Source organism: Heloderma suspectum, chromosome 7, assembly GCF_057233095.1.
Source record: "Heloderma suspectum isolate Gila_16-S chromosome 7, 16-S_ref, whole genome shotgun sequence".
NCBI lineage: Eukaryota > Metazoa > Chordata > Lepidosauria > Squamata > Helodermatidae > Heloderma > Heloderma suspectum.
In genome coordinates, this window is record NC_139464.1 from 25,221,341 (window position 1) to 25,247,352 (window position 26,012).

The 26,012-nt window shown below is 43.7% G+C and overlaps 2 protein-coding genes and 1 long non-coding RNA gene across 13 annotated transcripts in view; 1 reads left to right on the top strand and 2 right to left on the bottom strand.

Moving 5' to 3' along the window:
- ERC1 (ELKS/RAB6-interacting/CAST family member 1) overlaps positions 1 to 1,135 on the bottom strand; it is a 274,951-nt gene extending 273,816 nt beyond the window's left edge. For 7 of the 9 annotated variants that reach the window (XR_014784243.1, XM_084809327.1, XM_084809325.1 and 4 more), the window contains exon 1: positions 824 to 1,126. The gene's annotated coding sequence lies outside the window, so the exon portion shown is untranslated. Of the gene's footprint in view, positions 1 to 823 lie in introns of all 9 variants that reach the window. The other 2 variants (XM_084809321.1, XM_084809326.1) reach the window with 2 other exon arrangements.
- Positions 1,136 to 1,279: 144 nt separating this feature from the next.
- On the top strand, positions 1,280 to 22,706 carry RAD52 (RAD52 DNA repair protein). Of its 3 annotated transcripts, none has more exons than XM_084809334.1 (13): positions 1,280 to 1,531; positions 6,134 to 6,196; positions 7,421 to 7,522; positions 9,574 to 9,667; positions 11,067 to 11,134; positions 11,563 to 11,681; positions 11,776 to 11,851; positions 14,240 to 14,427; positions 16,700 to 16,839; positions 17,614 to 17,691; positions 19,065 to 19,142; positions 19,516 to 19,731; positions 21,979 to 22,706. In XM_084809334.1, exons 2-13 carry the CDS (start codon positions 6,182 to 6,184, stop codon positions 22,038 to 22,040), a joined length of 1,236 nt encoding a protein of 411 aa, XP_084665460.1. In that variant the 5' UTR covers positions 1,280 to 1,531; positions 6,134 to 6,181; the 3' UTR covers positions 22,041 to 22,706. The 3 variants fall into 3 exon arrangements, with proteins under 3 accessions (XP_084665460.1, XP_084665462.1, XP_084665461.1); XM_084809335.1 differs by lacking the exon at positions 1,280 to 1,531 and adding an exon at positions 3,022 to 3,159; XM_084809336.1 differs by lacking the exon at positions 19,065 to 19,142 and having other exon boundaries at positions 1,381 to 1,531.
- LOC146339425 (uncharacterized) lies at positions 6,115 to 23,839 on the bottom strand. The gene is made up of 4 exons (XR_014784244.1): positions 23,752 to 23,839; positions 18,752 to 18,889; positions 15,386 to 15,468; positions 6,115 to 7,895 (listed from the first exon to the last, which is right to left on the bottom strand). It is a non-coding gene; the product is annotated as an uncharacterized LOC146339425 (long non-coding RNA).
- Positions 23,840 to 26,012: the final 2,173 nt, after the last annotated feature.

Consider the following 26,012-nt stretch of genomic DNA (forward strand, 5'->3'; position numbering starts at 1 on the left):
TGAATGATCAATCCTCCCAAGGTATGAAAAGCAAGCAACTTGTTACACCAATTGTCAATCACAGATACAACAATTAGATCCACCCCAAGGCTCACAATTGACGCCACTGGGCTGAGAATGGCAAACAAGAGAAATTTCTATAAGATTATGCGATCCAGTGGATATCAAGATTTCTCAAGGATCTACCAAAGATAAACATTAGCTGCCAGGGCGTGTAAAAAGGCTGCAGCATCGCGTGAGAGGGGAAAATTAGGCTACAACGGGGCACACAAGCCAAGACATCCACACTACTTTATAACAAGAGGGCGAATATTTCACTAGCTGTTAAGACAAGGCTGAGCAAAACACGCAGGTGGGTTCATTCAGAGCCACCTCCCCATCGCGCCTGGCAAGCGGGTGGGGCTCGGAAGAGGACACGGGATTCTAAGACGCTGAGCAAGACAGAGACAGCCTCCGACATGGCCAGTGTCAGGAGGAGGAGATGGGGAGAAAGAAGCGTCCGTAGAGCACCTTTTCTTGGAATCTGGCACTGGAGAGGCCTGCCCGCCCCGGCCGTCGATTAAACGCTGCCCAGCCCCTCCGCAGAGCAGCGGATAGGCCCTGGGTCAGGGGATGGCCGGGCTCCAGCTCTGACAGACAGACGGACGGACAAGCGGGCAGGCCCCACCCAAGCCGCTCCCCCGCCCCGTCGCCAACGACACAGGCCCCCGACCTGAAAGCGCCGCCGCCTCCGTCTCCCGCAGCCCCTGCCTCCTCCCCGCCCCCCCCACCACCACCACCACAACCACCACCACAACCACGCTCAGGCCCAGTTCGAGCGTACCTCCGGATCACCCCCTAAGTCCCTGCCACTGCCTGTCAGCTGCGGCGGTGCCAAGCAGGCTCGGTTTCTCGTCCGCGGCTCCCCTCACGCTCCGGCGGCAGCTCCTCCTTACCTCAGCGAACCGCTCACGCCCGCGCCCCCGGCGGCGCGAGACAAACCGAGCCCCGCCTCCCGTTCCCGGCGGCGCGCTTCAAGCCCCTCCCTCCTCACGCGGCCACCCGTCGCTCGATTCACTCGCGCTATGCCCAACACGCTTCGCTTGCATTGCATTCCCTTCCCCTCGCGAACCGCGCCTTGGCCCCTCAGCTCTCCGTAGCCCTTTATGCCCCGCCCCACCTAGCCTGCCAATCGTGTTAGGCACGGGGCGATCCCTCCCCCCACACGCATCCTCGGACCAATAGGCGTCTGCCTTTATAACGGCATCCCGCCTCTCTCACCAACCGCCCCGCCTTCGCCGAGAACAGCTGGCCGACTCCCAGGCGCGTCCCAGATTGCTATTCCCCTCTTCTACGCCAGTTCTCCCTCGCGCGGGCGCGCGAGATCGAGGCTCCGCCCACGGGCGCGGGGTGTGGGGAGGGTTAGCGCAAGCGCGTTTAGTGCGGGCGGGAAGTTTGCCTTCGTTCGCTTGCCGTAGTGGTATCTCTGACTGAACCTTAGAGGCGCCTAAGCGTTCCCTGTCCGCTGTCCTGGTTCGTCGTTAACGCGCAGGTAACTGAGGGCTGTATCTATTCCTTGGTTAGATGGGAGCTGTAATTATAAGTGTCCCGCGCGCATGGAAGGGGAGGGGAGCTAAACGTCCTCAATTCCTTCATTTCGCGCCCTTGCCCTGCCCCTCAGCGCTGGCGCCATCGGAGGCGCTCCCCTCCCGTCCGTATTTGCCCCCCCCCCGATCCCTGAGGGAAAATGTCGTACCGTGGTGTAGTGGTTAGAGTGCTGTCCTAGGACTCAGTTCATTGGATGACTTGGGGCCAGTCACTGTCTGTCAGCCTAATGTACCTCACAGGGTTGTTGTAAAGTTAAAATGGAGAGGACGATTAAGCACGCCGCCTTGGGCTCCTTGGAGGAAAGGCGGGATATAAGTGTAACAAATAAATAAACACCGGCAAACGCGAGTCTAACTGGGGTTTCCAAAAGAAAATCATCACACGGGCCTTTCACTCCTGAGGTCCCCAGAAAACGGTATAGACAGACGTGCCCTGGCCTGGCCGTCATTTGTCTATAGCCTTAATTCCTTATAAGCAAGTAATAAACATCAAGCATGAACTAGATGGCCTTTAGATCTCAGTCTCATACTTTATCTTGCAAAGAAATAATCCACATTATCCATATTATGGTGTACTACAAGCAGAGAGCAGACAAGAACAAAGTGTGGCTCATTAGAAAACCTACAGCCAAAGCTTTGTAAAGCATATCAGATAGCATAAGTGAACCAAGTCATGAGCTGTAGGGGAAGTGGGGGAGAAAAGCTTCCATGAAGCCATAATTTCAGTTTATGGCTTTAACAATGCCTTTGTTTTAAATAATTGTTATGGTCATCCCATAAGTAATTAACTGATGGCAGCTGCTTTAAGGAGTACCATATTTCCCGTTAGACTGGTGATTTCTAAAGAATGAGTAGAGGAAAAGCAAATGTAAAGATACCACACTCCCTTCATAAATGTTCTGCCAACAGTTTTTATTTGTTCTGGGAAATGACCCAGGTGATTATTCAAGGATCCTTGAAATTCTCATAGATGTGAAATCCTCAGCTGAAGCTACATCTGCCAGATCTATCGGGTTTTCTTTGTTTAAAACATTTGTATGCAACTCTTCCTAATTTCCAAATATTTTGCATAAACATTAAAAATATCAAAACTCATGTAGCAGATAGGATTCAATAAACTCCATAGAAAAGCTTATCAATAAAATGTTCAATTCCCAGCCATCATGTTCATTTTAGCTGCCACTTACCATGCAAAATAGATGAGTGTGCGGCTGCTGTGAAAAAGGCAAATTTAATGTTGAAGATCTTTAGGAAAGGAAGCAAAAATAAAGCTGCCACTATATAAATCTATGATGTGACACACTTCAAATGCTCTGTGCAGTTTAATTATTTCATATATTTTTGGTACAAATAGCAAAAAACTGAACATAACCAACAAATTGCGGTCATACAAAACGTATTCCATAAGGTAATAGTCTTAGGTGGCTCTGTGCAGTTTTGAACACCGCACCTCAACACAAATATTGTAGCGCTGGAAAAGTTGCAGGAAGTGGCAACCAGGATGATCAAGGGGATGAATCAACTCCTACAAGGAAAGGCTACAACATTTGAGGCTTTTTAGCATACAAAAATGGTGAGTAAAGGAGGATATCATAGAGGTGTCTAAAATTAAGCATGTTGTGGAGAAAGTGCATAGGGAGAAGTTTTTCTCATCATACTAGAACCCAAGGCCATCCCATGAAGCTGAATGGTGGGAGATTCAGTACAGACAAAAGGAAGTTTAACATAGCACATAATTAAACTATGGAATTCCTTTCCATAAGGTGTAGTTAAGCTTTAAAGGGGGATTTGACAAATTCATAGAGGATAAGGCTATCAATGGCTACTAGTCATGATAGCTATATATGATCTCTGCTATCAGAGGCAAGGGATGATGAGCAGGATGGTGCTCATGGCTTGATTGTGGGCTTCCCATAGGCATCTGGTTAGCAACTGTGTGAACAGAAAGCTTGACTAGATAGGCTTTTCGTCTGATCCCACAGAGCTCTATTTTTTCTTAATTGGAAGCCATGTTGAAGGCCTAATGTCAGTCAAAGAGGTGGGATGTAAATATTTTATATAAAACAAACCTGTCCAGTATGCTATCGCATCGTTTTGACCTCACTTTCAGGTTATTCCAGAGCCTTGGGGCAGTTACAGAGAAAGTCCTGCTCCCTGTTGCTGGTGGTTTCACTTGCTGTAATGAGGGCTTGAGTTTGACCTGATTTTTTTCAACCAGCATAAGGAGAATTGCTTTGTAAAATATGGAAAATATTTTGTTCATAAGGAGAATTGCTTTGTAAAATATGCTCGACACAAGTGATGAAAGATTTTAAAGATAAGCACCAGTATGTTGAACTGATCCTAGAACTTCATAGGCAGCCAATGCAGTTGTTGTGAAACAAGTACAGAACCTTTTCAGCTCCAGAGGCCTCACATGTTGCGCATGAATTCAAACACTTGCACAAACAAATGCACACACTCACATTGCTTCATGGGGGTTGCTGAAGGTGAGAGGAGGCTGGAGCCTTTCCCCCTGCCCCTGAGATCCTGACCCAATCACTTCTTTACCACTGCTGTTAGCAGCAATAAAGCAGTAATTGGGCTGCTTCAGGGTCACTGGGGGAGGATAGGGGGTTTGGTAGTGGGTTTGACGGCAGTGGCTGGAGGTCTTGGGGATGCAAACTAGGGCATGGGAGCCCGCCTGCGGCCAGCAGGCTGTGCACACCTGCTGTGAAAGATAATTATGAATGAAAATAATTGCAGTAGTAAAAATTAACATCTTGCCTAAATTTATGCTCTTTAATAGGTTAACAAAGGTGCCATAAAAAGTTTAAGATATGATTAATTGCTGTATATGAAAGACTAAAGCTCCAGAGTTTAAAAAACAAAACCAGTTTTGCAGCAAAAGGCTAAGAAAGCAGGACTGGTGCTTCCAAGGACATTTTAAAAATATTACCACACTGCAGTGATAACTGGTGTCACTGATGGGAGAAAGGTGGTGATGTTTCTCCACCTTTCTGAGAAAAGCTCTTGGCAGAAAAAAAAGATGGTGAAGGCAAAGATAAAGTATGTAGTGTGTCATATTAAAATAGTAAGGACAACTTGCACCATTCCAGTCATTTGTATTCTCTGACCTTTACTATCAGTACTTTACTGTTTAATGGAACACTTTCTAGTTTTGTCCCATAGGAAAGATGTAACTGGACCAAATTTGATGATCTACACATAGGCAACCAATTTGTGATATATAGATAGATATATCTATATATAAATATAGATATATAATGGAATAAGGAATAAAATGCAAGGATATTCTCCCACTTGGTTCTAGTATTTGCAAAAAAAAGTGAGTGAGAGAGAAAGATTAATACCAAAGGTGCAAAGAGACCAACTAGTGACTGGGAATTTAACTAACTTTGAGAAAAATGTAGAGAAAAACATATTTCCTAAATGGAGCAAAAAGGGTATTTCCCCATTTCTTCCATATCGATGATAACTGTAAATATTTCATTCATGTATTTATTTTATTTGTACACCACCTTTCTACCAAGAAAATGGCACTCAAGGCAGCTTACAATCACAGATAAATAAAACTTGATTCAAACAATGATAAAACAAATCATTAAAACACAATAAAAAGCATAACAATGATAAAATAAAAACAGCACACAACCCAACAAACATGCCAAGGGCCTGCTTGCCAAAGGCCTGCTTGAAGAAGCGCAGAGAGCAAGCCAACGTAGTCTCCCTCAGCAGGGAGTTCCACAGCCTATTTTTCTTACCTGTACAGATTAGTGATTTTCCCACATGTTCTTGCAACCTGATTCTATTTCCGTTTCGAGTTGAAGCAGATGACCTCTGCTGATTCTTGGAAACTAGTTGCTTTTTGGAATGAGAACTCATGCACATGCCTGTTCCCATCACATTCTAGCGCAACCAAGAAATACAGTCTGGGATGTAGCTAAGAGAAGTGAAACCTATCCCTTACTCTAGGCACATCAGGGAGTCAAGAGAGGGAGTAGAGAGATATATAATTTTATTTGTTTAGCTATAAGCCATTACAAACTCGAAGACAGCCAAATTTGGCCACACATTTGGCTCTCAATTTCCTGGCTGCCAGCACAAATAAAAAATACATAACATAATTGTTCTTGTCTAATAACAAAAAACATACAAACTCCATTGGTGTAACAGAATTTTCCCTGTGACTGAACTCAGACAGATACTTTTCATAAGGTTCATTATAAAGGGGACACAGGACTATGTGGACTATGTCTTCCGTAGCCATTTTACAGAGCACCCAGAAATGCTGTTCCAAAGGTAATTTCTTATATTGACCATCCATAATGGAAAAAGTATTAGAAAAAGTAATGCACTAGGAGATGCTGTGATAAGGGCAAAACTTGTCTGATACTCCTGATGGTGGGTATCCTGCCCTGCTAATCCATAACAGGGTGCATGGTGTCTTTAATATGATTCTAAGAAATATTTGTTTGTAACTGTTTGTTTTTGCTAAAATGTATTTGTTTTTATTTCTTTTTCTTTTCCATGTTCGGAATGTCTAGAAGGCACTCGACAAAAGACGGAATTGGCAATATCAATGCTAGCCCAATATGTGGTTTGGACAGGTCAGTCTATTGTAACCTTCAGTTTTGTGTGAGATCATCAAGGTTTCCCACTATGTGAATGTATCTGTATAAGCCTCAGACTTGCATACTCTCCACCCCCGCTCCTCATCACAAGAGTAGATCAGATGCTTCCACTTTTAAATAAACCACAGTTCCTTGTGATAATTGAACTCAGGGAACTGTAGTTTCTTTAAACTACTTAATAGGAACAAGTCAGGATCAAATCCAAATTGCTGCATAAAGCAATCTTTATGAAAGGATCCCAAGGTGTTCTGAGTGTACTCTTCTAAAGAAGAGTTGATGTTCACAAGCTGACAATATTGTTTGATAAAGATTGCTTTGCACCATTTTGGATTTTTACTGCTCTTGGTGCTTATGTATTAGTGTCACCCTACTACATTACATTTCCCGGTAGTAATGTATGGCAGTAAGAGCTGGACTATAAGGAAGGCTGAGCGCCGAAGAATCGATGCTTTCGAACTGTGGTGCTGGAGAAGACTCTTACGAGTCCCCTGGACTGCAAGGCGGTCAAATCAGTCAGTCCTAAAGGATATCAACCCTGACTGCTCATTGGAAGGACAGATACTGAAGCTCAAATATTTTGGCCACTCCGAAGACAAAAGTCACTGGAAAAGACCCTGATGCTGGGAAAGATTGAAGGCAAAAGGAGAAGGGGACGGCAGAGGATGAGATGGCTAGATAGCATCACCGATGCAATGAATATGAACTTGAGCACACTCCGGGAGAGAGTGGAGGACAGGAAGGCCTGGCGTACTATGGTCTATGGGGTCACGAAGAGTCGGACACGACTTAATGACTAAACAACAACAACTACATTACAGTGGAAGTGTATTTTTGAAAACAATTATTCAGTTGTTGTTTGTTGACTAGTGATAGGGCAACATGCCAGTTGAGTTTTCTTTTTGATTTGCTTTAATTTTACTAGAAAGAACTCAGAGGTGATGTCTGAGAACTCATGCTACACTCAATTTTCTTTCTGACAGCAGTGAATATAATTTTAATAATGTCTGATATTACCATAAGGGCATTAGCCTGTGCGGAACAATTCATCCCTTCCTTTCTGATTACATATTTAGAAATAAGACTAGATTAAAAGATTGAAATGCAGAAAAACTGAATGAACTAAATCTTGAAATGGGGAGAAAGTGATCCCATGTAAGAAGTAATGTGTATTCTAAATCTGTGCGTTGTGTGTGTGTTCAGTGTCAGTATACAGCAGATGAGTATGAAGCCATTCAGGCAGCCCTGCGACAGAGACTGGGCCCAGAATACATCAGCAGCAGGCAAGCTGGAGGAGGACAAAAGGTACAAACATGTGGATGCAGAGTTTTCCTTTAATTTATACTGAAAATCATTCATTGACATTGGAGAAATAACTTGCTATAGATAGTTCATAAGATTTATCTGATTTCTTTTGGGTAGCATGTTCCTATGTCCTTACTTTCTCAGGAGCTGCATAATCTGTAGTAGGGTTATCGGCAACCTCTGCCCCTGGGGCCAGATCCTGCCTGCTGAAGGTTATTATCTGATCTCCCTACTGCCAAATCAGAGGCAAGAGGGTGTTTGCAGAGGATTCAGGAGCTGTAGCTATGGGACTTGCTGGCTGTCTACTTTGGAGAGGAGGGTGGCCTTGGCTTACCAACTTCCATCATGTCTTCGGTGGCCTTCCCATTGTTACCTAGGGATTTAAAGAGAGAAATAAGCATAATACAGGGCAGGCTTTGCTCTGAAGTGCATGATTTTGATCATGGGTAGTATCTTATGTCGTCCCAAACCAATTGTGCTGTGGATCTGATCTGCTATGTTACTTAATTTTAAATAGTAGTGTTCTTTACATAATGTTCAATGCCTCACCCCACCCCACCCCACCTCCACCCATGCGTATTGTGGCTGTTGCCTGAAACCTGCATTATTACAAGCATTCTGCTGCTGAAGCTTAATTCATTGTTATCAATGTATTAGCTGATATACAGCTCTCAAACAGAGACCAGTTTATACTAAATTGAGTTCGCTGTTTGGTACTGTAAACATGGAAAGTAGCACCCCTTAAATATGTACACATTGGGCAGTATCCATGGTGTCATTCATCAAATTCAAGTGGTGCTAGTGTAGCTCCGCTGAACCTTTCTGTTGTGCAATTGCTTGCGCGTTATGCTTGTGTACTGTTTGTGCAATCACTTGTGAAACTGCTTGCACACACACTTTTCCCCCTTGGTTTGTTATTTGCAAACACAACAACAAGCAAAAACAGAGGGGGAAGAAAGGGGGGAAAAGATTTAACACTTCCATTTCAAATATATACATTACTACAAGCAGACCATATATCTCAATATGCATCTGTACAAAATTGACAGCTGCAGGAGATAAGTTCACATGTAGCAAAAGCAGTAAGATCTTCGATCTACTGAATGATAGGTGGTGGGTTTTCATCCTTCTAAGCTTGAACTTTAAGTCTTTTTGCAGCTGTAAGGGCTCTCAGTATCCACTTTTGCTGTCCATGTGTTAATCCCCACATCACAGGGATGTAATTTAGCTTTAGCTGGATTCTCTTGCGTGTAGTTTGGAACCTAGTTTCCACTAGGGGAACATCATTTGTTCTAGTGGGATGACGCAGTTGGATACTGCCCTCTCTGTTCCATGTTTCTTTTATGATGATCCTTGCTCTGACATACCACTTAGAAGGCATGGTACAGGGGTAACTGTAGACATAGATTCTGATTCAATGTGGTGAGATTGATCAATTAGGACCCTGATCAAGTAGGATGTTTGACATTTCATTTCAGCTACTATAGCAAAATAGTATTTTATTTATTATATTTCTATACCACCCCATAGCTTAAGCTCTCTGGGGCGTTCATAAAATTAAAAAACCATTAAAATACATTATATAAAGTATAAAGCCATTCGCGTAATGACACAGAACAAATAGCACACAAAACAACAACGTATATCTAAAACAATTTAAAACAATCAGCCAGAGACAATCAAAGTGACTCCTTATATGCTGTAAAATGCCTGAGAGAAGAGGGCAGTTTTAACCTGGTGCTGAAAAGATCATTGTTAGCACCAGGTGGGCCTTGTCAGGGACATCATTCCATAAATGGAGAGCCACCACCGAAACGGCCCTCTCCCTTGTTGCTGCCCTCCAAGCCTCCCTCAGAGGAGGGCCTTGGATGCAGACCGTAGCATACAGGTCGGTTCATGAGGGGAAAGGCATTCCATCAGGTACCACGGTCCTGAGCACTTTGAATTGGGCTGAGACGCATATAGGCAGCCAGTGCAAGTGGGCCAGAATCAGCCTTATATGTTTGGACCTTCTGGTCCCCATTATCAGTCTGCTTTCCTTCTGCTTTCAGGTTTGCTACGTTGAGGGACACAGGGTCATCAGTCTGGCCAATGAAATGTTTGGCTACAATGGCTGGGCTCATTCTGTCACTCAGCAGAATGTTGGTGAGTACTTACAGAATCTTGTTCACACTTGAATTCTAGAAGAAGTGATAAAACTGCTCCTATCCAATAGAACAAGGTAGCAAACAGTGGGTTATATGCAGTGGTATTTCAGTCTTTAATCCAGCAGAGGCTTCCATAAACAGAAGGGGGGAAGTCATATTTGCTGATTCCCCCTACACCCATAAAAAATCTGCTCCAGAGGATTGGGAACCTTCCAGAATAGCATGGGAGGTGGCATGGGGAGCTGAAGGGGGAATTGGTGAAAATTGTTTCCCCATGGAAGCCTCTGCTGGAGGGGTGCTTCCAAAATGGCAGTTTGAAGTAGAAGACCACCATGGCAGTTGAGAGACAGTGTGAATTGGCTGTGTGTCAGCACTGAGTCTTAGAGTAGGTATGACATAGGCACATACTATTTATCCTAGATTGTACTGCATGCCTGAAAGCAAGTTAGCTCATCCATCTTCTAAACCCATTTACATTTCTACCTAGGTATCACCTTTGTATACTAACAGTCTGCTCGGGAATATGCTTGCAACCTTTCTAGAGAATTTCTTCAACAAATATTTGCATACATGTGCACAGTGTTCTGATATTTTCCTCTTGACATATGTGCTGTTCTTAGAGCCCATTGCTCTAATTAATCTGCAACAATAATCTGTCATTTTTTTTAGTTCAGATGTTACACATTCCACAGTGCATGCTGTGTTTGTACTTTTAAAAAGTTATCAACTAACAATAATAGCTATTTATTAATCTGAATGAAAAGTATTAAACATCTTTTGAAATTAGGTAATTGAGTAACTTTCTATATCTGTAGTGTGTTGGGCCCTAAGCTTTCCTTTAAAAAATTAATAGACTTAGAGAGCAATCCTATGGCCACTAGACAATGGCTAGATGGCCATAGGATATTTGGTTTTCTGGGAACCGACCTCAGAGCCTGCACTCTGAGGTCGGTTCCTGGAGAACTGACCTCCCTGCACTTCCGCGCTGCCTCCGAGGCAGCGTGGAACAGCCCTCTCCTCTGCACTCTCAAGAGGAGTGTGGAGTGGCAGAAAGGGGGCATTCCAGGGCGGGGAGGGCAGAAATGCCTGTATGACACATCCAATGTGTCATACAGCAGCTTCTTCCCCCACTCAGCCCTCCCGCAGCTAGAGAGCTTCAATCGGCTGTCTAGCCAAAAATGCAGGACCAGGAGAAGTGCAGAGGGAACGATCCCCTCCATGCTTCTGCCCTGCTTTGGATAGGCATTCGGAGGCGGACACCTAACTGAATAGGATTGTGCCCTTACTATTTTTAAAAGTTTGAATACATGATGGCAGAGGTTTCCGATACAGTTTTGCATATGCAGAAAAGTCAGCATGACCCTGACCTATAACTGTTTCTTTCTGTTCTTGTGCAGATTTTGTTGACCTAAATAATGGCAAGTTTTATGTGGGTGTCTGTGCGTTTGTGAAGGTCCAACTTAAGGTAAATGGGGTGGGGTACCTTAGTGATACTGATTTTTCAGGGCCATAAAACTACATAAAATAGTATGCAGAACATACATAATGATATGACCGTTGAAGTTGTTACTTAATATCAGATGAAAAGACTCCGTGCTGTTGTTGTTATAAGTCCAGTTATTGGTTGACAAGGATCACATCTTCTCTGTGTTGCTTTTAACATGTAATAAGATATTGTAAACATAACCATTGTTTGCATTGCTTATAGTTTGAGCATCTGATTTTTCAACAGCGGCCAGCCTTTCAAACAGCAACGCATTCACTCTCACAACCTGCTGTTTGCATCCATTTTGATTTCAGAACACTGAACATATTGCTATATCCCATTAGGCTTGTTTTCCCAGCCTCATGAGGCCAAAGAGCCATATAGTTGCTCTTTTACTCAAATTACAGGATGGGGCTTTCCATGAAGATGTTGGTTATGGTGTAAGTGAAGGTTTGAAGTCTAAGGCCTTATCCCTTGAAAAAGCAAGAAAAGAGGCTGTTACAGATGGACTGAAGAGGGCATTGAAGTAAGTGGTAATGCGTAACAGTTTTGTACGTCCCAAGGAGCTACGAAAAGAGGGAACTGTATTCTAAAAGACAATTAACTCTCTCCTTTCCCAGGTGCTTTGGTAATGCTCTTGGGAACTGCATCCTGGACAAAGAGTACTTGCGATCAGTGAATAAGCTTCCCCGTCAGGTGCGTTACTTGGGAATTCCAAGGACAGTGTAAAATTGCTCAGGGTACAGACATGAAGGCTAGAATACTGCAGTAAAAATGACAAATTCTGTAGTGCACAGCGCCCACAAAGCTCTCCACTCCCTGCTCCCTTCAAACATTTATTTTTATTTTTAAAAACTTGAAAAACGTTAGGGCACCAGGTTCTCTTTCCTGGTCCTGAACCTGCCACTGATCAGCAAGCAGGAAGAATAGGAAAAAGTTCCTTCCTAGCCCCACCCGTTCCCCCAGACCTTTCCCCTTTGAACTCTCCCTCTATCTCCCCACTCCCAGCCTCCAGCCTTGCTCTTTTTCTGCACCCAACCCCTTTTCTTACTATTTCTCTACCCTCCCTGTCCCTAGTCGTCATCTTTCTCTCCCACTCACCCCTTGATCTTGCTGTTTTTCTTCTCCAATCCCAGCTCTAGCCTTCCTATTTCTCTCCCCCACCTTTTTACCTCACTGTTTCTCCCCTCTCCAAGCCTCTCCCCTCTAGTCCTTTGCCTTGTTATTTTCCCCTTCCTCCCAGCCTTGCTATTTTTCTCCCACACACCACCTCTTTTGACTAGCTATGCCCTGGTGACAGCCATTATGTGACTAGCCACATCACCCATGGGAACCATTTTGTGCTGGTGCCCGCAGCAGTTTCTCAAATTCCCAAATGTGCCCATGGGTCCAAAAAGCTTGGGGATCCTTGCTGTAGCGAATACAGGTTATACAAATTTGGATACCTTGCTTTTTCTATTCTGTCAGAGATCTGTACATTCTCCTTTGATAGCAGATTTCAATGCCAGGGCTGTTTCTGTTGAAAATTATTTTCATTGGATAGGATCTAGAGTCTGCCTTCCTTGAAGGGCAGGGCTCCACGTGCAGAAGGTCCCTCAGGTGAATTTTTGGTGGTTCCCCTCCCCTAATACCACAGCTCATGCCATTCAGCAGGGACTCCAGACCCTCTGTAGCATTTTCAGGGGATTGGAGGGGCTGCTGTGGGAAGGAGGGTGTGGAGAAGTCTTACTTCTGCCAGTGCAGTTGATCCAGCTTAAATCTGGATCCAACCCATTGTTTTCACCTGAAAGATTTTTGAAGCACAAGCCAGCCATGTCTCTAGTGTGTATGTCCCCTTGTTTACACTTGTCTGATTGATATCCCCCACTCCTTCCAGTTGGGACTGCACCTTTAGATTTCAGTACCTTCCTACTAACACCATAAACTAAAGGAATTTTTTTTCTCCTTGGTATAGGATTCTGCAGCCCCCAGCTGTTCTTGTACTTTCTGCAACAACTTTATTCCCACAGTGATCTCTTTATGTGAAATAATTAGTTTAATCACACAAAGTTGATACGTTGTTTTCCAAGATGTGTCTTGGGGGGTTCATGCTGGAATACATTTTTCTCCTTTTATTGATGAGGATGCTTTCCTTAGGATAAATTCTGTTGAGGCTACAATACTTTACCCACTTACCTGGGAATAAACCCACTGAACTCAGTGGGACCTAATTCTGAGTAGGCATGCATAAGATGACACTGTAAGCCTGTTAAGTTAAAGATGATTATTTAAGATAATGAGTAGAGGTTCACAGGGAAAAACAGATCCTAAAGCTACCCAACAATCTTTATTTTCTACTCCACTTTTCTATCTAGAAGGTTTCTCAAAGTACCTTATGTTAAAATTAAAAATGCAGTTAAAATTGCCCAGCCATTCAGTTAAGTCATGCAATTAATACCATCTTCATATTTTCTCCCTTCCTTCTTTTCCATTGCATTGAAACAGCTCCCTGTCCAATAACCATTACTGTCTGGACTCTTCTGCAATCACCCCACCCCAGTGAATCATCATGTAAGCTTCTGCATTCTGATCATTCCGGCCTGCATCTTACTAGTATTCCTTTTGCAATGGTGGCCCGTAGTGTTTGGCACTTTAATTTGCAGTCCATCAAAAGGGCAGAGTGTGCTTTTGGGTGTTGGGCTGAAAACTGTAGATTGGCTCAAATTATCACCTTAACTGATTTTTAAAGCACTCCAAACCATGTTAAAATCGCTGGGTTTCTTCTTTCAGTGCAAAAAAACTAACCCTAGGCTCCATTTATTTTTTAAAGTTCTGCCACTGTCACTGAAAAACACAAGGAACCAAAAATGATCCACAAAATACATGTTACTAAATATGACTTAAATCTTCATTAAGTTAGACAAATAAATGTATTTGCTCAGTTCATAGCACAGGCCCAAAAGCTGGATGTGAACTGGCAAAGTCTGCCAGGAAAGCAATTTGTCTCCTAGGCAGCTTGACAGATAAGGAGTCTGTGAAACGCTTCTATTACATTCTTAATTTCTCTAACTACTGAATGGCTTTTTGTTTCATTCCTTTTACTAGATGCCTCCAGATTTTGATTTGGGCAAAGCTAAAAGGCAGGACTTTGAGCCTGCTATAGAAAAGGCAAGATACAGGAGCTGCTTGCAAAAGGCATGTGAGGGCCAGCAGCAGTTTTCTACAGCAACCCCTGGCAAATCTGACCAGTTAGAATCTTCCTTGAGCACTACTGAACAAGATCAGCAAAACAGGTTAGAGATCTAGTCCGATTTTAATTCACATTTTGTTACAGGCATCCATTCTGAGAGTTTTAGCATTCACAATAATGTCCCAGAATTGCACTTCAAATTTGCAGTCAGGGCTAATGTCTGATTTATTCTGATTTAGTAAGGGGTTGTTGTACATGAACTTGGGCATACTCAGATCTGAGTACTAGAGTTGTGACCGTCCAGAGAAAATAATTCAGGAAAGCACAGTACTCTTTCTCTGGAAGCAGATGAATTCTTCCAACACTGCTGTCAGGAAACGGTAGGATATTAAATGCTTCCTCCCTGTTACCCATGTGCTGCAGTCTTGGCAACATCCATGTCCATAAAGAGATGTAGATCCTAATGCCTCTTCCTCTCTCATCTAAACATCTAGTTGTGCACATTGGCTGTTCCCTGCCCTTACATGGAATCAGGTGGGAATGAAAGATGGGATGGGCTTTGTGTGAAGTGATGGGCTTCATGAAGTATGTCATAAACTCACTTCATGAGAAAATCCACGGCATTCAACCTCACTATTTTTTTTCTTCATCAAGAGAAAAGTGAGAAACCCACAATTCCCAACTGTGACAGAACTATTTAGTAGGGGGAGTGTGGATTAGATTCTTACGTAGGAGATCTGTCTAAATCTAAAATTATTCCTAGGCCGCATTTAAGGGTGGAACCTTTCAAGATGGCATCCAAAATAAAAACCACATGAAATGGATACAATAAAAGGTCCATAAAAACATGTTTCAATAAAATTCATGAAACCAAAGATTGCCTAAGATGCCACAAAAACATTAGAAATGGTTGTGGTATTTTTCTGAGTTTTATGGATTTCTCTGCCCAGATTATATATTTTATAATCCTTTGCACTCTTGGTACACTAGACATCTAAATTGCATCTGTAATTATCAAGGTTCTGTATATTCTATAGCAGAAAATTGAGAATTTTGCTTACCTTCATAAATATCCTACTTTTTTGCCAGTTTTTCTGAACAGTAGGGTATTTTCCTCTTCAACCACTAGGGGGTAAGCTTTTTCCTAGAGAAAAAAATTCAGCTTGATTAGGAGATATCTCCTACTTCCCTCTTAGAGCTAGACTCCACTGTCAATACAATGGGCCTGTTGACACATTGTGACAAGCCACGGTGGGTTAATTCACCTGTGCAGCTCCGTGACATACACTGGCAGCCATTTTGTTTAGGCACACTGGCACCCAACCTGTAGCTTAAACCTGAGGGAAATTCCACACCAGAAACTAGACTTGAAGAAAACCACTAGCCAAGCAGGAACAGGATGACCATCTGTTAAACAAGTAGAAGGAGAATTCATAATGATAAGGAAATAACTTAATTCTCCCTGCTTGTTACCAACCAGCAGTCCAGAACAATGGAGTTTAACAAAATCCAAGGAGGGAGAGAGATCTGGATTCAGTGTTGGGACACAGATTCCAACACCCTTCAGAAGTCAAAGGCTGCAAATGGCCCCTAAGGTGATAACTTTAAAAACAGTCTCGTATCAACTTAAAAACAGAGAAGACCACCTTTTAAACATCCGGAGAGCAGCGAAAGACTATTGTAAATCTATCAAAAGCAAGCCTAAGCAAAACAGTCTTTACAGGCAACCCAGAGCTAAGTAAAGATAAGGCCTAGTCTCTAGGTAGGACAGATCCAGAAACCTGCATCTATTTGCTGAGGAGACAGGAAGATGACTGGCTCCAGGAAGAATGTGGGAGGTGCTTCCTAGTCCATCTCTTGGCTGAGTCTTCTAGAGCCTACCTTCTACTGGACGGAGAGGAAAATGCCCCATTGTTTTGGACCACTGGATTGTGAGAAGTAGAGAGAATTAGAAATCTGAGGCAAGAGAAGCCTGCAGCTGAATACATTATGCAAAATTAATTACATGTGCATATAGTTACTTTGTATAGTATCACCTGTTCATAGAAGGCTATGCAGAACACCCAGAGGCCCTTTTGAGCATCCTTCTGTGATCTGAGATTTTGGGAGCATTGCCCACCTCTCTTTGCATGTATCTCTACAACCCAAAGGGCCTGATACTTCTGTGTGTTGATTTCAAAGAAAATGCTGAATTGTGTTAAATATCCAGTTCCATGATTGCGTTGCTTAGAATATAGACAGCCCTATTGCCACCTATGGCAAATTGTCACAATTTTTTTCTGGTATAAGCTGCTATCCATCCTGAGCAAGCATAGCTACGATATAGGGGGACAATACAGAGGTAACAACCCTTGGCCTGTGTTCTCTCATGGCAGGGTTTCTCTGGCTTTGGAGAATGATGCAACATACCACCGGAAATTACGGCAGAAGCAACTTCAGCAGCAGTTCAGACAGCAGATGCAGAAGAAACAGCAAATCCAGTCAAATACTCCAGCTTACAAAACAAGAGATCGAGGTAAAATGCCCATTAGAATCTGCATCTTCTATAGTATTAACATGCTCAGAATGGGCAGATAAGTGCCTAAGTAACAGGGATAACTCCTTAACTAACCATTAATGGTTATGTTAACTGTATCACCGTGAGAGGGGCAGCTGAAAGTGATGTTAAAGTGTAAATTGTATGTTCTCCCTGGGTGTGTCCCTTTTATAAAGGGGTGAAAATTGTGGCTTAAAGCTCAATATAAATCTGCTGCTGCTGCAACTAGCAATCAGTCATTTGTTGTTTTCTCAAAAAAGTGGCCAACTGTGCAAGTGTAAAGTTCAAAATAGCCAGTCTCTCAGTAATTATCACAAAAGGATTAAATCTTAGAGAAAACCAAAGATTGTGAGTGATATTTTAGGGCTGCACACGTCAGTTTGTTTAATCAGCAGATAATCAAGTAAAGGTGTAGTTGTTTAATCAGTAGAAGCCAATTTTAATTAGTGAAGGCAAATTTAAATGATGGAGCTGCAATTAAGGGCAAGAGTTACTCTTCGAGCTATCTTGGTTCTGGTATGCTACTGTAAGAGAATATCTTCAGTGATGTGTGTTTCTGGAAAATCTTGAAAGTTTTCTGATACCTGAATAGTTTTGGATTTTATTTAGCACGTATGACTTACTTTTAGTGAAGAAAACTAGTACTTGAGAGGCAAATAATGCACAATGTTTGTGCAAATAGTCTCAATCCAGATGCACTTGCACACTTCACTCATCTCAGCAATAGTAACTTCTTCTGTTATGTGTGTCCAGAAGCATGTAATCTCCCTGCCATGAAACACAGCACTTCAGCACAGCTGGAATCCACCGTGGAAGAGGAGTTGCTTGCAGGTGAATGTAGAACTATTAAGGTTCCTGTGTTAATTTTATGCTCTCTATAAATATCTCAGACTCTTTTCCAATAACCAAAAGTATTTGACTTGATATAATTTATTAGGGAAAAAAATCTATAAAGTGCATATAATGTACTTAGGCAGAGCAATTCTGTGGCTTCTCAGATGACATCAGAGGAGCCATAGAGTGGTGTGGATTTGCTGCCCCTCCCATTCCCAGAGGCCATAGACACAGCTACAACCTCAAGGGTGGGAATCCAAGTGCAGGTTTTTCCATCCCTCACAGTGGCTTTTCTTCTGAGGACACAAGCATCCTTGGAAGATGTTGGGGAGGGTAAAAGGGGGGTGGTCTGGAGAGCGAGGAGGGAAGGAAGAGGAAGCCTGGATCTGCTGAAGAGTCTCTCCATTTTCCACCCCCAGGTGATTGAGTGAGCTGGGCAGGCTGAGAGGCCCATGTAGCTCTAGATGGAACAACAGAGACTATAAAAACCTCTGTCCTCCTCCCACCCTGACTAGCTCTTGCCTACAGGGCTTTGGATAGACAGGGATCTGACATTAGAGCCCTCTACCTATTAATCATCAGTCCCTTACAATTGCACTCTATATGTCCAAGAATATTCAAAAGAAATTCAAAGCTTTACTTGGAAATTATTCTTATTGGAATACCTGAAATATTTAAAGATATGGCAACAGTTACATACACTTCCCTTACATTTAAAGGGGCAATGAAGGCACTGAAAAATAATACACTAATTTTAGTACACCTAAAATGTTATCGTAATTCCTAATTGTGTATCCAGGATTATAGCCAAAACAGGGCCCCTGAGCACCAAGAGGGAAACATCAGCGGGTAGTGTTTGCAAAAATACCCCAAAATCTTTTTTTTAAAACCTAGAGAGACAAAAAAGCCAAATGATGACTAAGCATGCTCATTAGCCATTGATAGACAGAGGACTGTGAATCTTGAGTGTTCAGGGGAAGTGTAACCCTGTCCAATACAGTCCAAATCCCTATTCCCCGATTTGCCTCTTGACTGACCAGGGGTGCCTCTCTCTTACCTGGATTAAGCGTCAGTTTGTTCGTCCTCATCTGGGGCTAGTTGGAATATTCATGTTAGCCACCTTGAGCCAAATTCACATAGACGGGCATTGCTTTGGAAGACTAGCTCCTTCATGTTGGGTTATATGGAGAGCCTCCTGTGATTGGGGCCAGAATGTCATTTTTCCATTGTCAGTAAAGTCAAAACAGCCACCATCCTGTCCCCCATCCATCCCCCCAACTTGAACCTTTGTGCAAATTGTCTCAATCCAGATACACTTGCACACTTCACTCATCTCAGCAACAGTAACCTCTTCTGTTATGTGTGTCCAGAAGCATGTAATCTCCCCGCCATGAAACACAGCACTTCAGCACTGCTGGAACCCACTGTAGAAGAGGAGTTCCTTGCAGGTGAGTGTAGAATTGCTGTGTGCCGACTGGTTCACCTTAAAACAACAGCTACTATAGAACACACAGAAGCCATGTGCATCATTTTCCCAGGAACTCCTTCCGAACTATCTGGTTTGATGCTGGGTGAGGACTGGACCTCAAGATTGTCCATACATGAGTTGACTTGGGGGTGGGGAGGGGAGCCAGGGGGCATTCTCAGAGAAGAATCAATGGGCACAAAAATGTTAAGCACCCTCTCACCCCTGTGGGCATTCACATCTACCTCCACCCTAAGTGTAGCAGCTTTTGTTACAGTTTAGGTCCAATAACAACCACAAGTGGAACTGAATGATCAGTAGTTGAGCTTTCACTGTTAATGTTTGACATGTTACAGATGACCCTGAACTTTGGGACCTGCCTTTGGAGGCCACTGATCTCAGCGTTGCCAACCACAATACAGCAACTGTGCCAGCCCAGCACCCATGCACACCTCTGGGAAAGTATCACATGATGACTCGCAGCAGAACACCACAAAGAATAAATCAGCAGAGATCATGTGCAAAACCTACACCCTGGCATCCCTCCACTAGCCCCAGACCTAATTTACCAGGTAAGCGAAAGGAGGAAGTGGAGAAGCAGGAAAATATGTCTGCAGAAACTGGATACTTTTGCATGTGTATGTAGCAGAGGAGCACAAGTGACTATGGCCGGGTTCATTCAACACGCTAACCCACACTCAGTGGTTGAGTGTGGGTTGTTGTTGAAACATGGGTTGTTGTGTTAACCGAACGCAGCATGTTTTTGGCAGGGTGGCTTGTTAACCATTTTTCTCAAACAGGCCACCTTGAGAACCCATGGTTTGTTGTTGGGTTGTGCAGGGTGGTTAACCTGCGGAAAACATGCTGCGTTCAGACAACATGATAAACCACAGTTCACCAATAACCCACACTCAACCACTGAGTGTGGGTTAGCATGTGGTGTCAACCCAGCCATACTCGCCATTCCTCAGTGAATGTGGTTGCAGTAAGTATGGGTTAGGGCCTGTAGACAGTAGGCCAGTTTGCACAATCATCATGAGTTAAACAAGCAATGGTGGTTTGTTTAAGCCACAGTGCATGCTGGGTGCCATTTGCCTAATAGCCCACCCAGGCACGGCTTGTCATGATGTGCTGACCTGGGCGGTATGGCTTGTTGGAGGGGGAAACAACTCTCAAATAACCCATGGGCTGTTGATGGCTTGTTTAACCCATGGTGATATACATGCTAGGTCAGTGGTGCATGTTGTCCATCCAGGCTTTTAGCTTAGGACATTCCGGGCCTGTTCACACATCACACTGACCTATGGTGGGTCATAAGCTACACAGAGTAGGTTGTTTGCAAACAACCTACTGCATTGCCATCAGACAATCAGGCAGACAAGCTACACAGCGTGGTTTATTTCTCCCTCCCCTTGCCCCTCCTCCTGTAGTCCTCCTGCCTGGCTGGCCAGGTATCCCAGCTTCCTTTGTGGTGGAAACCATATCCCACCATCCCTCGAGCTGCCTTTCCAAGCCTTTGCTGGTCCCCTGTCTCCTTTTGTGTGCCACAAAAAGGGGTGTGGGGCCTTCAGCCCCTTGAAACTTTGCAGGATCAGGATGAAATTTAATACACAGGTTCTCGCTTTGTGGAGCCACTACATGCACTATTGGATAAATGCATGACTTTGCTTTTTCATGGAAAAGTGAGGATTTAACCACAAGTGAAACAAACCGTTTGCTTCCCTTCCTGCTCCTACGCCCTCTTCCCCAATCCTTATTCTTTACCCGTTGCCCCAATTTTGCGTGCTCCCCCCTTACCAGTAGCAATCCAACAACACAGAATAAAAGGAAACTTTTTACTGGTGTATAAAACAGCTTATTTGGCTTGCTTAATACTGGGCTTCCTTAATACTGCCTTGAATCTGGCACTATTAAGAATCTACATGTGGAACATTCTACCAAAAGGGGTGGGGGGACTCCAACTCCTTGAAACTCCAGAAATTGGATGAAATTTAATATGCAGGTGCCCCTTACAGGGAGCTACCACATGCATTGCTGGATAATTGCACAACTGCTTTTTCATGGAAGAGTGAAGATTTATCCACAGGTGAAACTGTTTGGGAACTGTTTGGGAACAGCAGGGGGGGGGGGGGGAGATGATTTGGAGTCAGAGACACAGCTGAATGCAGCAGGAAAACAAGTTTGCTGAGAGATCGCTTGAGAGGAGCAGAGTGGTGGCAGCATTTTTGGCCATTCTTGCCAAGCAGCTCTGTAGGCGATCGCCATAACCCATGCTGGCGTGCCAGATGACACGCTAACCCACTGTAGGGAAAACAACCTCTACTGCAGACCGTGGGTTCTCAAGGTAGGTTGTTTGAAGGGAAACAAGCCACTGTGGGTGGAAAAACCGCTCACAGACAACAGGCTAACCTATCATGGGTTGTTCCAGAAAACCTATTGTGGGTTAGCGCGTCGTGCGAACCCAGTCACTAACTGACAGTCATCTAAGCCAGCCTTCCCCAACTTGGTGGAAGTTGGGGAGGGCTGATTTAAGCCATCTCCAGATCCTGTGGCGTGGAGAGATAAAAGGCCTCTTGCTACTTTTCCAGCCTGCAAATTAGATCCTCCAAACTTAGTGCCACATGCTCCCAGATAAATGTGTTTTAGGATGCAGTTCTAAGTTCAAGCCTAACTCACAAGAGAAAAAATTATATCCTGAAGAGAGAGATAACTGCTTGTTCCTCTGAGCTTCAGGTGAGAGAGCAAAAGTAGGCAAACTCTCGGTTGTATAAGAGCCTTTTAAAGGAAGTTTTCTCCTAAACAATTGTTTCCCTTTTTAGCTGAGTGCAGTCCATACAGGAAGAGCCAAGGAATGAAGAAGAGAAGACTGGAGCCCTCATAGCACAAGATGCATTACTTAAGTGTTATTTGTCCAGATCTTATCAGAACAAAATTTGGTTGGACAACGTTGCAGAATAGAGAATATTCTCCAGGCGTAACTACCTACAGCACTAAACAGGAAAAGGTTTTGTACGTGGCTTTTGCAATATTTGACTTCAATTCTACCTTTGGAAGATCACAGTCCTAGTATTTCATTCTATTAAGACTAAGATTTCATTCCATATGCAAATACAAACATTACTTTATAATTAACTTCCCTTATTTTAATGGGAGAAGAGCAGCGTTAACAAGGATGTGTCTTACATACAAACGTTTTATAAAGTACTGATTTGGATATGTGTTTCAGGATAAAGGCAAACTAGTTTTACACTTTAAACTAAAATTTGTCCTTGCCTCTAGAAAAATAAATAGAGCCAAAGTTTGCAGCCAGTGGGTGGGATGTGACTTTTTAGGGAAACATTAATAGTAATTGACTTTGGGGGAATAAAACAGTTTTAAGCCTTTGCCCCCTTGCAGCACTGGTGTGCTAGTTACGCAATACTAGCCCCTGTTATTAAAGGAATTAAAACTTTTTTTCACAATACTGTGTGTGTGTTTGTGTGTTCCATCTTAAAGGAACACGAGTCTTAGCTCTGAAAATGTCATAAACTACAGATGCACACTTTTTACCATTTGTTTCTCCTATTCTCTTTGAAATTAAGAAAAATGGTGAGCAACTATTTCAGTGTGAAGTATATTAACACATCTGCTGTGTAAGGGATTACTTGTGCTCAGAATGAATGAAAATGCATTTCAAAATATTTTTTATGTACAAGATGAGCAGTCTAGGTTGAGTCTTCCTTCTTAAAGCCAGTCAGCAGAGAACAGAGGTAGAATGCAGTATTTTGCAATCTAAAATATAAAGGTAGGATCTAGTGCTATCACATGTACTCTAATTCTGCTGCTTATGTAGCATCAGCACAAGAGCAGTACAGATTGTTGAACAACCCCTTCCCGGTACACTCCGCTGTGGGGGTCCCCAACCTTTTTGGACCCGTGGGCACATTTGGAATTTGAGAAACTGCTGTGGGCACCATCACAAAATGTTTCCTGTGGAGGATGTGGCTACTCACATAATGGCTGCCATGGGGGCCTGATTAGTTAAAAGTGAGCTAAAGAGGGATGTAGGAGAGAAATAGTGAGGCTGGGAGGGAGGGGGAAATAGCAAGGCAAAGGGGTGGAGGGGAGAGAAAGAAGACTGCGCTAACATTTCCCAAGAGTTTAATTACAACAATTTTTTTGAAGGGGCAGGGAGAAGAGAGCTTTGTGGCCACTGTTGGGGACACCCAGGGGACCCATGTTGGGGACCCATGTTGGGGACCACTTTTGTATGGGATTGCACTGAAAAGCCTCTCCATTTAACTGAAGATTGGTAGCTGCTGCCTGGCCAGTGGCTCCACACTGGCACCCACCCGAGAGTTGCAGCAACCCACCCTGCAAGCAAGAGAAGCTTTACACAGCAGCAGTCCAGAGCCATGGTCAAACCCATTGGCAGGGGTCTTCACTGCATTTTCTCTTCCCATCCCCAGGAGAATGCTGGCTTGTGTGTTTGCTTTTGAGTTGGTCAACCACAACTGGAAGGGTGAAGAATTCCTCTGTTCCTAAATGTGTTCCTTGAAAATAGAAACAAAACTTCAAAAAAGGAGAGACTTTCTCTGTTTGAGGCATCTTACCTTAAAACTTACTGTGGGGACTTAGATCATGCTGCTCCAGCAGCAGGCAGCCTGCAGCTCTGCATATGCTTGCACTCTACCTGCTGCTGGCTCCTCCTCCTCCCATATGTGGGGAATGTGTTGCAGCTGAGGCTATGAGAACTCCGTAGCACAATCATTATGGACTGCAACAGCAGCTGAAACTTGACTGGGCTTCTCCTTTTAGACTGAAGCATGCAAGGCTTCAATTCAGCTTTGAGAAACCAAACTGCTGGCTGGAAGCCACTCTTCACAACCACCTCAGAAGGCTCCTGGCAGTCCCCCATTTTGGCAGGGCAGCAGCAACCAGGGGGGAAAGGGGGGCAGGTAGAGGCAATGAACAGAGTGGCTGGTGGCAGTGGCAGGCGGGTGGACAAGGCCATCAGTAAGGGTGGGAGCGCTTACACTCCCCCCCCCCCAATCCACCACCTGAGCAAAGGCTTCACCTTACCTTATGATAGATAGGGCCCTGGCCCTTACTAAATTCCCAGGATTCTTTGGGGAAAGTTGCAAAGTTAATTTAATACAAAACTGAGTAATTGTACTGTAGATCTGTCCGGAAAGCTCATCTGTGTTCATACAACTGGTCAATTGTCTTGCTTCAACTGGCCTAAAAGGTGGTAGGGCGGGGGACCCAAGGTGGTGCCCACAGGCACCCCAAAATATTTTTTCTTCCATTTTTTTTAATCTATATAAATGGCTTTCTATGAAATGCATACAACATTCTAGCAATTATACATAGGCTTCAACAAAAGTGGACCAAATATCCAAATAAATACCCATTTGAAGGCAACATCTATATGCCACCCTTTCAAATACTGAAAGTGTTGTAAGGTCCTCAATCAATTGCATTATAGGGGGTGAGTGTTTATCCTTCTAATGTTGCAATAGCAGTCTTTTAGCTGTCAAAATGGTGCAGAGAATCCATTTGCGCTGACCATTTGTTAATTTCCATGAAGCAGGTAAATAATTTAAAGGTGCATGCACATCAGTGAATATTAAAGTTTGTTCTAATACACAATTTTTCTGTTTAATAACCTCCCTGCAAAAGGAAGGCAGTAATGGACATTGCCAAAACATGTTTAAAAGTAGCATTAGCTGTATTGCACCACCAGGGATTATCCGTTATTAAGGAGCCATTGTGGTGTCCAATAGACACAAAACAGAAGTTTTTCCTGAATAAGACGTAGCCTAAGATCCGTAGGTGTGAAAGGTAAGACACCAAAGCGGCGACCCATTGATTAGGCATTTTGTGGTGGTGCCCACAGCAGTATCTCAAATTCCAAAATGTGCCCATGTGTCCAAAAAGTTTGGGGACCCCTGCCATAGGCTGTGGCACAGACAACAGGGCTTCCCCCTTAGATTGTAACGGCTTGGAAGATTGTTATGGGGAAGGTGTTCCTTGAGGGAACCTAGTCCTGCGTTGCCATGACTAGGACATGGATAGCATAGATCTCAGTCATTAAGACTGAAAACAAGTGAGCGCACGTTATCATGCCTACTTTGTGGCAGAGTTGCCAGCAGATTTATACTTCACCTCCACTACATCCCTGAGTAGCCTTTCAGTAGTTCTGGTTGGTAATGGGTACTGAAAACTCATCCTGGTGGGGATGTAACACCTTCTGTGACAGTTTTATGAAGCACCTTCAAGCTAAAAATCGTTCAGTTTGAACATGGCGCCATTGTTGATAACAGTTCCTGTGGAGGTGGTGTCCAGAGCACCATCTAGTCCGGTTATGTAGGAACAATTTCAGCTGATGAGGCCTGAGGATGTGGCCAAAATACTTGGCGGAGTGCAGCTGGCCACTTGCCCATCAGCTGTTAACAGCTGGCTTTGGGGAGATTGACTGGGTGGCATCAGGAAATAATGCCTTTTTACAATAGGGAGTGGTCCCAGCCACTTTAAAAGAGGTGGTTGTGTGACACTCCTTCAGAAACCCTATCTGGACCCAGGGCATTTAAGCTAGCACCTAGCTGCTAATAACCCCTTTGGGGGTGAGGTCTTTGAGATGCTAGTTCAACTCCAAGCTCTTTTGGATGAAATGGATCTTCTAAATACATTGTAATCCAGGTTTAGACTTGTGGTTGGTACTGAAATGCCCTTGATCACTGTTATGGATGACCTTTGTCAGGGGAGAGACAAAGGGGAGTGTGACCCTGTTAATTCTCCTCAAACTCTTAGCAACTTTTGATACCATCAACCACGGTATCTTGCTGTTCCTAACTCTACAGACTGGGCGTGG

Bases quoted from the DNA above. Each gene is read 5' to 3' on its own strand.
- RAD52 (XM_084809334.1), top strand. The intron at 14,428-16,699 runs GTTAGAGATCTA...CTCTCATGGCAG, and splicing joins GAACAAGATCAGCAAAACAG to GGTTTCTCTGGCTTTGGAGA. The intron at 17,692-19,064 runs GTGAATGTAGAA...ATGTGTGTCCAG, and splicing joins GGAAGAGGAGTTGCTTGCAG to AAGCATGTAATCTCCCCGCC.